General features: G+C 43.6%; 1 protein-coding gene across 1 annotated transcript in view; it reads left to right on the plus strand.

Annotated features, from left to right (window-relative positions):
• The first annotated feature begins 10308 nt into the window (after positions 1-10308).
• LOC126262880 (ornithine aminotransferase, mitochondrial) overlaps positions 10309-12637 on the plus strand; it is an 89523-nt gene continuing 87194 nt past the window's right edge. Inside the window, exon 1 of the mRNA XM_049959758.1 lies at positions 10309-10438. Coding sequence (XP_049815715.1) covers positions 10381-10438 — 58 coding nt within the window. The 5' untranslated portion in view covers positions 10309-10380. The remainder of the gene's footprint in view (positions 10439-12637) is intronic.

The raw sequence follows: 12637 nt of genomic DNA on the forward strand, positions 1-12637 counted from the left end.
AAGGCCAAGATGTTATCTCCACGAGTCGGTTCTCTGTTTAATTGCTCGAGGTAATTTTCGGATAGCGCACTCAGTATAATGTCACTCGATGCTCTGTCCCTACCACCCGTCCTAAACATCTGAGTGTCCCAGTCTATATCTGGTAAATTGAAATCTCCACCTAAGACTATAACATGCTGAGAAAATTTATGTGAAATGTATTCCAAATTTTCTCTCAGTTGTTCTGCCACTAATGCTGCTTAGTCGGGAGGTCGGTAAAAGGAGCCAATTATTAACCTAGCTCGGTTGTTGAGTATAACCTCCACCCATAATAATTCACAGGAACTATCCACTTCTACTTCACTACAGGATAAACTACTACTAACAGCGGACCGAGCGAGGTGGCGCAGTGGTTAGCACACTGGACTCGCATTCGGGAGGACGACGGTTCAATCCCGTCTCCGGCCATGCTGATTTAGGTTTTCCGTGATTTCCCTAAATCGTTTCAGGCAAATGCCGGGATGGTTCCTTTGAAAGGGCACGGCCGATTTCCTTCCCAATCCTTCCCTAACCCGAGCTTGCGCTCCGTCTCTAATGACCTCGTTGTCGACGGGACGTTAAACACTAACCACCACCACCTACTAACAGCGACAAACACGCCACCACCGGTTGCATGCAATCTATCCTTTCTAAACACCGTCCGTGTCTTTGTAAAAATTTCGGCAGAATTTATCTTTGGCTTCAGCGAGCTTTCCGTACCTATAACGATTCCAGCTTCGGTGCTTTCTATCAGCGCTTGAAGTTCCGGTACTTTACCAATGCAGCTTCGACAGTTTACAATTACAATACAGATTGCTGCTTGGTCCCCGCATGTCCTGACTTTGCCCCGCACCCTTTGAGGCTGTTGTTCTTTCTGTACTTGCCCGAGGCCATCTAAACTAAAAAACCGCCCAGTCCACCCCTGCTACCCGTGTAGCCGCCTGCTGTGTGTAGTGGGCCCCTGCCTATCCAGCGGAACCCGAAACCCCAACTTGACCGGCGATACTGCCTTTACCGGTCCAGAGTGGGACAGTAAAAACAGCGGTCGACATACACAAAATAAGTGTAAACCCTATTACATGTGAAAAGTAATATGCAATAAATTTAAATTTCAAACGCGAAAATCAACAGAAATACGTACGTGTAACTTAGCCAGAGTCGGTCCAAGGCCGGATATAAGAGAAGAATTGTAAAGATGTACTTTTTTTCGACACGACTAGTGTGGTGCCGGGTGTCTGTTCGCTAACACAGTATTTCCGAGTGTACTATCTGATCAGAAGTATTCGGACACCGCTTTGTAACTCAGAACTGACCACTAGATGTCACGAGAGGCAGACCCGCCAGTATACAGGGTGAAAAGTATTTAAACCGACAAACTCTGGGAGGTTGTAGGGACGTCAAAATAAATATATTTCCCTAATGTCATTTTTTCCTGCGAGGATTATTTAAACCGTTGGAGGCCGTATTACGCTCTTCAGATGATAGAGGCCGTATTACGATCTTCAGTAGTTAGAGGGCGTATTACGCTCTTCAGTTGTAGGCAACTGCTGTCCACCAGTGTATAGTAGTGCATTGTCTCTGTTTACTAATGGAGCGACACACCTGGAGTGAGTACACTGATATGGTTGGTGCGTACTACGTAGCGCAACACAACGGACGAGCTTCACAGCAGGTTTATCAACAACAATATCCTAATCGCCGTATCCCGCATCATACGACCTATGATGCTGTGTACCAATGTCTGCATCAGACCAGGTCATTTAGCAGATTACCTGGACAGTGATGCCTTCGCACGGTAAGAACGCTGCAATTTGAGGAAGCTGTCTTGCAGCATGTGGAGCGGGATCCTTCAATCAGCACTTGTGCAATTGGACGTCACATGGGGACGAATCAGACGAATGTAAGAACAGTCCTCCGAGAGCAATTGTTACGTCCATTTCACTTACAGCGAGTCCACAACCTGGAACCAGTTGATTATCCACCCAGAGCACAGTTTTCGCAGTGGTACCTGGAACAGTGTGAAATGCATCCTACATTTCCATCCTCTGTGTTGTTTACCGATGAAGGAACGTTCGGGCGTGATGGAGTCTTCAACATGCACAATTCGCATGTTTGGAGTGAGGATAACGCACATGCCACAGTTACTAGCGCTCATCAAGTGCGGTTCTTCGTTAACGTGTGGGTCAGTGTTGTTGGAGACTGTTTAATTGGGCCGTATGTGCTACCTAGTTGTTGTCTCTTGGTCATAAAAAATGGAAAAGTGTTTGTTAGTTTAATTAATTTGCCGCCAGACAAATCTTCTTCTACCGGTTTAAATACTCCTTATAGGAAAAATGATATTAGGGAAAAATATTTGTTTTGATGTCCCCTACAACCTCCCAGAGTTTGTCGGTTTAAATACTTTTCACCCTGTAGAAAGATACGGGGAGTATCGAGTTCTCAGAAGAGAAGTGGTAACAGCAGGATGGGTCGATCAGGAGAGATCAGTAACTTCGAACATGAACTGACCACTGAATGTCACCTGAGTGACCAATCCGACATTTCAGCCGTTCTAAAGATGTCCAAGTCGACTACCACTGTGAAGCGGAAGTGCGAACAAATGACCACCCCTTAACCAAGACAAGGCAGGCCTCTTGTACTGATGGACAGGGATCGTTGAACATTGCAGAGGGGGGGTGTAGAAAATCGTATACATTCAGCAGGCTAAATAACTCGCGAGTTTCGAAGAGCTACCAGCAGAGGAGCTAGCACAATGGCTGTGTGAGGAGTTAAAATCAAAGGGGGGCAATGTTCGAGCAGCTCCTTATAAGCCACCTAGTTCTGTAGTTGGCTTGAGCAGGTACAAGAGCGACACCAGGTAGCAGATGGCTGGAAACGAATGATCTGAGTGATGGATCGCGCTACACCCTGTGGCAATCCGATGGAAGGCTCTGGCTTTGACGATTGCGTACAAAATGCTACTTATCATCATCTTTTGTCTCAACAGTAAATACGAAGGAGATGGATTTACGGTACAGGAATGGTTCAAATGGCTCTGAGCACTATGGGACTTAACATCTGAGGTCATCGGTCCACTAGAACTTAGAACTACCCAAACCTAACTAAGGACATCTCACACATCCGTGTCCGAGGCAGGATTCGAACCTGCGACCGTAGCGGTCGCGCGGTTCCAGACTGAAGCGCCTAGAACCGCTCAGCCACACCGGCCGGCTACGGTACAGAGGTGTTTCTTGTGATTATGATCCGCTTATTGTTTAAGAAAACGCTTAGTGTGGAAGGATATAAACGAATTTTACTGCATTTTGTAATGAGAATAGTAAAGGAACTGTTCGTCGACGATGACTGCTTGTATCAGCATGACAATGTACCGTATCACAAAGCAGCATCTGTGACGCATTGGTTTGTGGGCAATAATATTCCTGAAATGGTTCTGCGTGCCCAGAGACCCAATCTGAGCCCAACGGAATACCTTTGCAATGAAATGAAATGACCATGTGGCGTTGTTAGCGGGGGGGGGGGGGGGGGAGGGGGGATCCGGGAAGCGTCTGTGATGATGACGAGGGTGAAAGGAGAAGGAGCACCATACAACACCCAGTACACGCGCGGAGAAAATATCCCGCCCGGCTGGAAATCGAACTAGGGCCCGCTGCTTGGGAGGCAAACACGTTACCACTAAGCTAAGCAGGAAGATGAGGGAGAACGTCGACTTTGCTCCAGACCCCAGCGTACAAATTAACTGCTTTTTCTGGTACCGACCCTTGAGGGACTGCCATTTTTACGATACATTCAGACGTCTTACTGAAAGTGTCTCCAGCAAAAGAGGAGTGCGCAGCCAGTATGTGTACAGGGACTTTCGATCAGTTGGTGTTAAGTTGGAGATCGCTCTTGCTCGCTTGGATCAAACAGGCCAACGAAAAATTTTTTTGAAAAACTTTTTTTACTTTGATAGCTGATCTTTATAGATTTTTTATGAGCTGAATCCAAATTTAGCATTAGTTTTTTTGTATCACCCAAATTTTTAGAGCAATATGCTTTTTATTATCTAGTATAAAAATATCATGCTATACGGTAAACGGGGAAATTAATGAAACACTTTGTTACAATATAAGCATGGTTTGTATTTACAGTAAGCTACTTAAAACAATGATATGTGTTAAGAGAGGTTTCACTTGTCAGCTGGAATTGGTTTGTGTTTTCTTTCTCTTTTTTCTTTGAAGCTCCTTGTGTAGCTTTCTGTGCGATGAGTCGCTTGCTGAACTTCTCGGTGAAGTGACCAACAGTAGTCCCCCATCATGTTGGTGTTCCAGCAGCCTTGGTAGCGTTTTTCCATCACTTTAATGTCCTGGTGAAAACGCTCTCCTTGCTCCTCTCTAACATCTCCCATATTGTCCAGGAAGTAATAAAGGTGACTGGCCACAAATGAACTTTCGGGCTCATTAAACATCCTAAATAAGTTTCCTTTAATTTACGTCCATGGCCACAAACTTTTTGTTAACAGATTACCGGTTTCGGTCTACAATGACCATCATCAGATCTATTTTATAAAAGCAAAGTCCTAATGCACTATAGCCATAGTGGCACATTAGGACTTTGTTTTTATAAAACAGATCCGATGATGGTCATTATAGACCGAAACCGGTAATCTGTTAACAAAAAGTTTGTGACCATAGACGTAAATTAAAGGAAAATTATTGTATATACGGGTCACTGTTTTATTCGCGACAATGTCGCAGCTTGTGAAAACATCCTAAAGTGTTAAACTTCATTAACATTGTAGTTATAATAGAAACATATTCTGGGTCTTTTTCATATCCTAAGACCTTTGTAACGACTTGCTTGAATGATACCCATGCTTCTTTATCATTTAAGGTCATTGTGGATTCAAAGTTAACATCAAACACCAGTTTTCTAATGTAAGATCCGACAAAGACACCTTCTTTTAGTTTAGCTTCTGAAAGGTGTGGAAACTTTTGGCAGAGATACTTAAAATATGGTCCATCTTTAGGCAAAGCCTTTACAAACTGTTTCATTAGGCCTAACTTCATTTGTAGAGGTGGTAGGAATAGGTTTTTTGGATCTACAAGGTTTTTGCATAGAATGTTCTTCTCACAAGGTTTTAAAGACTCCCTCACAGGCCAGTTCTTTCTGTACTAGTGTAGATCCCTAGACCTACTGTTCCATTCATACAAGAAACATGGAAATTTGGTAAAGCCACCTTGCTGACTGAGGAGCATGCATGTTACTTTTAGATCACCTCATAACATCCAACCATGAGCTGAACAGACTAATTTATTTTGCAGTATTTCTAGATTTTCATAGCTTTCTTTCATATGTACATAATGTCCAATAGGTATAGATGCATACATGTTACCATTGTGTAATAAAACAGTCTTTAAACTAGTTTTGAATGAATCAATAAACAGCCTCCAGTCTTCCTTTCTGTATTCAATACCAAACTCATTCACCAGACCGGGATGTATGAGCAGTACACTAAATCACCTTCTTATTGAAAAAACTTGGAAAATTGCTGCTTTATCTTTCTATATATTTATTTGCTCGTTCCAACTGCCAATAAGTTCTTTTCTTTTAATCTCGAGCCAGGCAATTCAGCTCTTTGTTTGGTTAAGCCCAGATCCCTAACCAAATCGTTAAGCTCGGTCTGGGCTCTGAGCACTATGGGACTTAACATCTATGGTCATCAGTCCCATAGAACTTAGAACTACTTAAACCTAACTAACCTAAGGACAGCACACAACACCCAGTCATCACGAGGCAGTGAAAATCCCTGACCCCGCCGGGAATCGAACCCGGGAACCCGGGCGTGGGAAGCGAGAACGCTACCGCACGACCACGAGCTGCGGACTAGCTCGGTCTGAGTAAACAATTTGGGCTCTAGACTTTCTGTATTACAATGGAATTCATCATCATCATCATCATCAAAAATTTTATAAGGAAATGAGTAGTGTAATTGATTTAAGAACTAGGTTAGGAAAAACTCACAGTTTTGTCATAATTTACACAATATATGGTAAAATCGCTGGGTGCTTTCACCACCACCAGTATTTCACTAATCACTGACATTATGAACACGTGACTGCGGACTATGTGAGCATATAATAAGGGGAACGCTATTTCTTTCAGTCATTTCCGCCTAGGTTTAGGAAGTCAATCTTTCTGTTATTTTATTTTCTTGGTGGAAGGTCTTTCTCTGTTTCCCACTGCTCAACTGTGTGTGGTTTGCCGATTTTACGTGTTGCCTTGAGAATCGTGTTCGGATTTGTTGTTGACAACAGATATTGTCAGCAGATACGGTCAGGCTGTAAACGTGCTCCTTTATCTGTCTGAAACCTCATTGGTGAGGCCAAAAGCGACCCATGTGCGCAGGTAACTGAAAAGTATCCTGTGATACTTTTCATTGACTCTTGTGCAGAAAGGAGTGCAGTATTCTGCTGCATCCATTTTCAATCAGCTACCACAAGAACTCAAAAATTTTAGCAGTAGTCCAAACACTTTTAAGTCTAAACTGAAGAGTTTGCTCATGGCTCACTCCTTCTATTCTGTAGAGGAGCTCCTGGAAGAGCTAAAAAAAATTAAGCAAATTCTAGTGTTACATTGTTGATTTTCTTTATTTGAACTTACGACTTGTCACCTGAAAATGTTTTTTTATATTTCATTTTATGTGTTTCTAATATCGTGTTATAATTTCATGTATTGACTCATTCCATGACCATGGAGACTTCTCCTTAATTTGGTCCCACGGAACAATAAATAAATAAAATAAAATAAAAAAATAAAGGTTGTAATTTTGTAGAATTCCTTGCCATTTACGAGACACCTTAATGTTCGTGCTACTTCATTCTCCTAAAATTTTGCAGTTGAGTTTTCAAACTGATGTATTTAGAAGTACAAACTTTGCTACTAAAGTGTTGCTTCAGAGGAGTGTGACGGCGGGTGGTGGGATTGGCTGGGGGTGTAGGTCGATCCTCACCTAGTGTTCAACTTATGCTACAGGATCGAAAGTATGTGGACACCTATTAATGGTCACTGAGAGAGGATGTGTTCACCCTCCGAGTTTATGTGATCAAACGTATCCAGACACCCCCAAAAAACATTTTTTTATATTTCGTGCATTATGCTGGCACTTACTGCCAGGTACTCCATATCAGCGACCTCAGTAGGCATTAGACACGATGAGGAAGCAGAATGGGGCACTCCACGGAACACACGGACTTTCAACGTGGTCAGGTGATTGGGTGTCACTTGTGTCATACGTTGTTACGCGAGATTTCCACACTCCTAAACATCCCTAGCTTCACTGTTTCTGATGTGATAGTCAAGTAGAAACGTGAAGGGACACGTACAGCACAAAAGGGTAAAGGCCGACCTCATCTGTTGACTGACAGAGATCGCCGACGGTTGAAGAGGATCGTTATGTGTAATAAGCAGAAATCTAGCCAGACCATCACACAGGAATTCCAAACTGCATCAGGATCTACTGCAAGTACTATGAAAGTTAGGCAGGAGGTGAGAAAACTTGGATTTCATGGTCAAGTGGCTGTTCATAAGCCACATATCACGCCGGTAAATATCAAACGACGCCTCGCTTGGTGTAAGGAGCGTAAACATTGGAGGACTGAACAGTGGAAAAACGTTGTGCGGAGTGACGAATCACGGTACACAATGTGGGGATCCGATGGCAGGGTGCGGGTATCGCGAATGCCCGGCGAACGTAATCTGCCAGCATGTGTAGTGCCAATAGTAAAATTCGGAGGCGGTGGTGTTATGATGTGGTAGTGTTTTTCATGGAGGGGCCTTGCATCCCTTGTTGTTTTGCGTGGCACTATCACAGCACAGGCCTGCATTGATGGTTCAAGTACTTTCTTGCTTCCCACTGTTGAAGAGCTATTCGGGGATGGCGATTGCATCTTTCAACACGATCGAGCACCTGTTCATAATGCACGGCCTGTGGCGGAGTGGTTACACGACAATAACGTCCCTATAATGGACTGGCCTGCACAGAGTCCTGACCTGAATCCTAAAGAACACCTTTGGAATGTTTTGGAAAGCCGACTTCGTACCAGGCCTCACCGACCGAAATCGGTACCTCTCCTCCGTGCAGCACTACGTGAATAATGGGCTACCATTCCCCAAGAAACCTTCCAGCACCTGATTGAACGTATGCCTGCGAGAGTGGAAGCTGTCATCAAGGCTAAGGGTGGGTCAACACCGTATCGAATTCTAGCATTACCTATGGAGGGCGCCACGAACTTGTAAATCAGTTACAGCCAGGTGTCCAGATACTTTTGATCATATAGTGTATCTGGATGTATGTGAAGGAATGGCAGTCAATTGTTCCTCAGGAGTCGAAGCCAGAGAAGTTAGTTATGTTGGACACCAAGGTCTGGAGCGAAGACGACGTTCTAACTCATCCGATAGGTGTTCCATAGCGTTCAGGTCGGTAGTCTGGGCAGGCCAGTGAACAACAGAAATGTCATTACTATCCACAAACGAAAGCCTCACAGATGCTGTCTGTCATGCTGATACGAGATGTCATCAAATGACCCTCTGCTGTAAACAGTACACATTGCTGTAAAATGTGATCATGTCCATTCGCATTTAGCGCTTTCTTCAGGCCGATAAAGAGACCACTCCCTAACCACGAAAATCATCCTCATACCTTAACAGCACAACGTCCCTACTTCACTGTTGGCACTACGCACGATCGCAGGTAACGTTCTCCAGGGATCGCTAAATCCAAACCTTTCCATTAGGTTAGCACAGGGTCAGCGTGATTGATCACTGCAAATCACTCGTTTCCAGTCGTCCACTATCCAGTGCCGTCGCTCTCTGTACCACCTCAGGCGTCCCTTGACACTGACTACAAAAATTTGTGCCTTATGAGGAGTTGCTCGACCATTGTCCTCCATTATTTTTACGCGGAACGCACAGCAGTTGTCCTATGTGGACTGCTGGTAGTATTTTGGAACTCACGGGTGATTCCTTCTGCCGATTTCTTGCGATTATTTTACGACCACCCTCAGCAGTGGCGACGATTCCAGTCCATCAGAACTTGAGGCCTGACTGGTTTCGGTTTAGTTGTGGATGTTCCTTCGCGTTTCTACTTCACAATCACATCACTAACAGTCGACTTGGCCAACTTTAGAAGGATTCAAATGTACCTGATGGTTGTGATAGTCAAGTGACATCCAATGTCTAGTCCACGTTCGAAGTCACTGACCTCTCCTGACGGACCCATACCGCTGTTACTTCTTCTCTACTGACAGCTTAGTGCTCGCCGCCTCCTTTTATTTTGGCAGATCCTCTTCTCGTGACTTTTACGGGTGAATTTGTATGGGGATACCGAGATACTTTTGATTCCGAGAGTGCCACGGATATGATACACGAACTGGGGTGGCAGTTATTGAAACAAAAACGTTTTCACTGCGGCAGGACTTTCTCATGAAATTTCAATCACTACATTCCTCCTCAGAGTGTGAAAACAAGTTGTTGGCGCCCTACATAGGGAGAATGACCATCACAACAAAGTAAATCAGAGCTTGCACGGAAAGATATATGTGTTCGTTTTTCCCGCACTCTGTTCAAGAATGGAACAGTAAAGATCTAGCTTAAAGGTGATTCGATGAACCCTCCGTCAAGCACTTAATTGTGAATTGCAGAGTAATCATGCAGATGTGTACGTGAGCTGACTGTACGTCTATCAGAAATCGATTCCAGCCTGGATTCCGAAACGACAACGAAGAATCACAGAACTCTTTGAGAGCTTCGAATCGATAGCCGTAGATGTAAAAAAAAAAAAAAAAATTAGAAAATTTTCACATGATGCATTCGAAGTCCACAGGGAGATAATCTGAAACTGTTTTGATCCCGTTATGGGCTCCACATCCAGTCCCAACGAGTTGCCTTCCGAGTGATAGGTTCAGTTTTGCATGACATTGTCACTCCCTTTTCTATTCTTTCCCCCACAACCTGAACAGAATGTCACAATTTTCTTATTTAGATCATTGCACGGTAATACAACGAAGAAAATTTACAGTTGCGTCTTTCACAAACAAATAAGTGCGTGGAATGTCTGCGACATGGAACTAAATTATTATAACGGAGCCACGCTTGCGTAAGGCGTGTAAGTAGCTCCTCCGGACACCCGGGGCTCTCTCCAGTTCCGTGTGATATGGTGGTCAGGCAGGCAGTTGTTTTCCGACAGCCAATCAGCGCGACGCGACAGTCGGTGATAAGGCGGTGCGCGCCTCCCAGACCTCCCTGTGTGGCCGACCTCCCCGAACCGTGAGCAATAAAGCAGTCAGTGCGCCAGCAGGCACCGAGGGATACAGGCGCTACCTAACCATGTCTGTCGTACGAGTAACAGCACGCGCCTTCTCCACGGCGAGATGTCTTCTCAAAGGTGCGTGAAGGCTTCGTCTACTGCTTTTAGTGAGACATTTCCTAATATGATTCACTCAGCACAGCCTCATTTAATTCGGCTACATTCCATTTTCAATACTCTGTGTGGTGAACGTTACTGCCGTGGTCTTCTGTCCAAATACTGTTTAGTTGCAGATCTCCACGCTAGTCGATCTGTGCAAGCTCACTGACCTCTACACAATTACCGCAACCTATACTCATAAGAACCTGCTTACTGTACTCTAACTCTCTCTCTCTACAATCAGCACCCAGTTGAAACCTCTTCATGGATTCAAATGGCTCTGAGCACTATGGGACTTAACTTCTAAGGTCATCAGTCCCCTAGAACTTAGAACTACTTAAACCTAACTAACCTAAGGACATCACACACATCCATGCCCGAGGCAGGATTCGAACCTGCGACCGTAGCGGTCGCGCGGTTCCAGACTGTAGCGCCTTTAACCGCTTGGCCACTCCGGCCGGCAAACCTCTTCATTACCAACTTAACTATTCGGGGATGGCCTCAGGCTGTGTTTGTCAACCGGTCCCTTTCTTTAATCAAAATGTGCCACGAACTTCTTTACATCCCAATTCCATTTCGAATCTCCTCATCAGTTATCTGATTAACGCATCTAATCTTCATCATTCTCCGGGAACACCATGTTCCAGAAACTTTCATTCCCCTCCTCTCTACATTGTTTATCGTACACATTTCGCTTACCTACGATGTCTTCAGAAAATATTTCGTGACTATTAAGAGTATATTTGATATTAGAAACTTTGTCTTTTTCAGAAATATCTTTCTTGCTGTACTCAGTATGCATTTTATTACTCTCCACTTCGGCCATCATCAGTTACTTTGCTCACCAAATAGCAAATCTCGTCCTCTACTTTTACTGCACCATTTCCTAATCTAATTCTCTCAGCATCGCCTGATTTAATTCGACTTCATTCCATTACCCTAATTTTACTTTCGTTGATGTTCGTCTTATAACCTCTATTCAAGACACTACATTCATTCAACTGCACTTCCAAGTCCTTTTAGATCTCCGAGAGAATATTACCATGTCGTTCGCATACTTCAAAGTTCTCTTTCTTTTTTCTTTCTTCCTGAACTAGTTCCCTGTCCGTCTTCCCCTTGATTTCCTGCACAGCATGATCCAAGTTCAAGCTGAAAATGCCGCTGATAGGACACATCCCCGTCTCACTCCCTTCTGAACTACTGCCCTTCTTTCATATCTGATTATAACACTTATAATCTGGTTTCTGTACAAGATGTAGATAAACTTTCGCTGACTGTATTGCATCCCTGCTGCCTTCAGCGTTTCAAAGAGTGTTTTCCAGTCAATACTGTCAAAAGATTTGTCTAAATCTATAAATACAGTAAACGTTAGTTTCTCTTTCTTTAATCTAACGTCTAAGATAAGTCATAGGATCAGTACTACCTCGCGTTTTTCCTACATTTCTCCGGAAACAAGAGCGATATTCCCGAGCTTGGCTTCTACCTTTTTTTTCCAGTCTTCTGTAAATAATTCGCGTCAGTACTTTGAAACCACGACTTATTAAACTGATGGTTTGGTAATTATAATTGTATCAAAATGTCAGCAAGAGATTTCAGTCACTTCCAATTGTTTGACACACTGTAGCGATGGAGCGTGTACACCTTTTCGCATCCTTGCCTCATAGGCATAAAAGGCATAAAAGCTGATCATTCTGCTGAATCAGTGCTACAACTCTGCTTGTGCCAAATAACTTCACATTTCATGTATTAAAAATTAATGTTGGTTTTAGGAAAATACAAACGTATCGCGGAAATATTTCGTTTTTCTTCCTAAAGGAGAAAACGGGCAGCAACCTGTTCTGATATTAATAAAACTTGGAGAAAGTTTCTAAATGCTATAAAATAGGAAGTATTCAGTGCACTTTGCTTCAACAACGCTACGGAGCTCTTCGTAAAATGTGCAGTGAAAAATTTTTTGCTAGAACTGTACGTCCTGTTGTGTTTTATTCTCCTCATCTCAGTCTTTACCTCGCAGTGAGCTATGGCTAAAACAATCTCTCGTTATCCATCTCCTCGTTGCCTTCTTCCTCCCTTGCACTTGTGCTACGGTGGTGCAGGATCTGCTGTTTGCGGTGAACACTTTCTAATTTTGAATAAGGCTGTGATATTTCTGTGGTCGTATGTAATTATTACCGCCAC

Source organism: Schistocerca nitens, chromosome 1 (assembly GCF_023898315.1).
Source record: "Schistocerca nitens isolate TAMUIC-IGC-003100 chromosome 1, iqSchNite1.1, whole genome shotgun sequence".
Lineage (NCBI taxonomy): Eukaryota > Metazoa > Arthropoda > Insecta > Orthoptera > Acrididae > Schistocerca > Schistocerca nitens.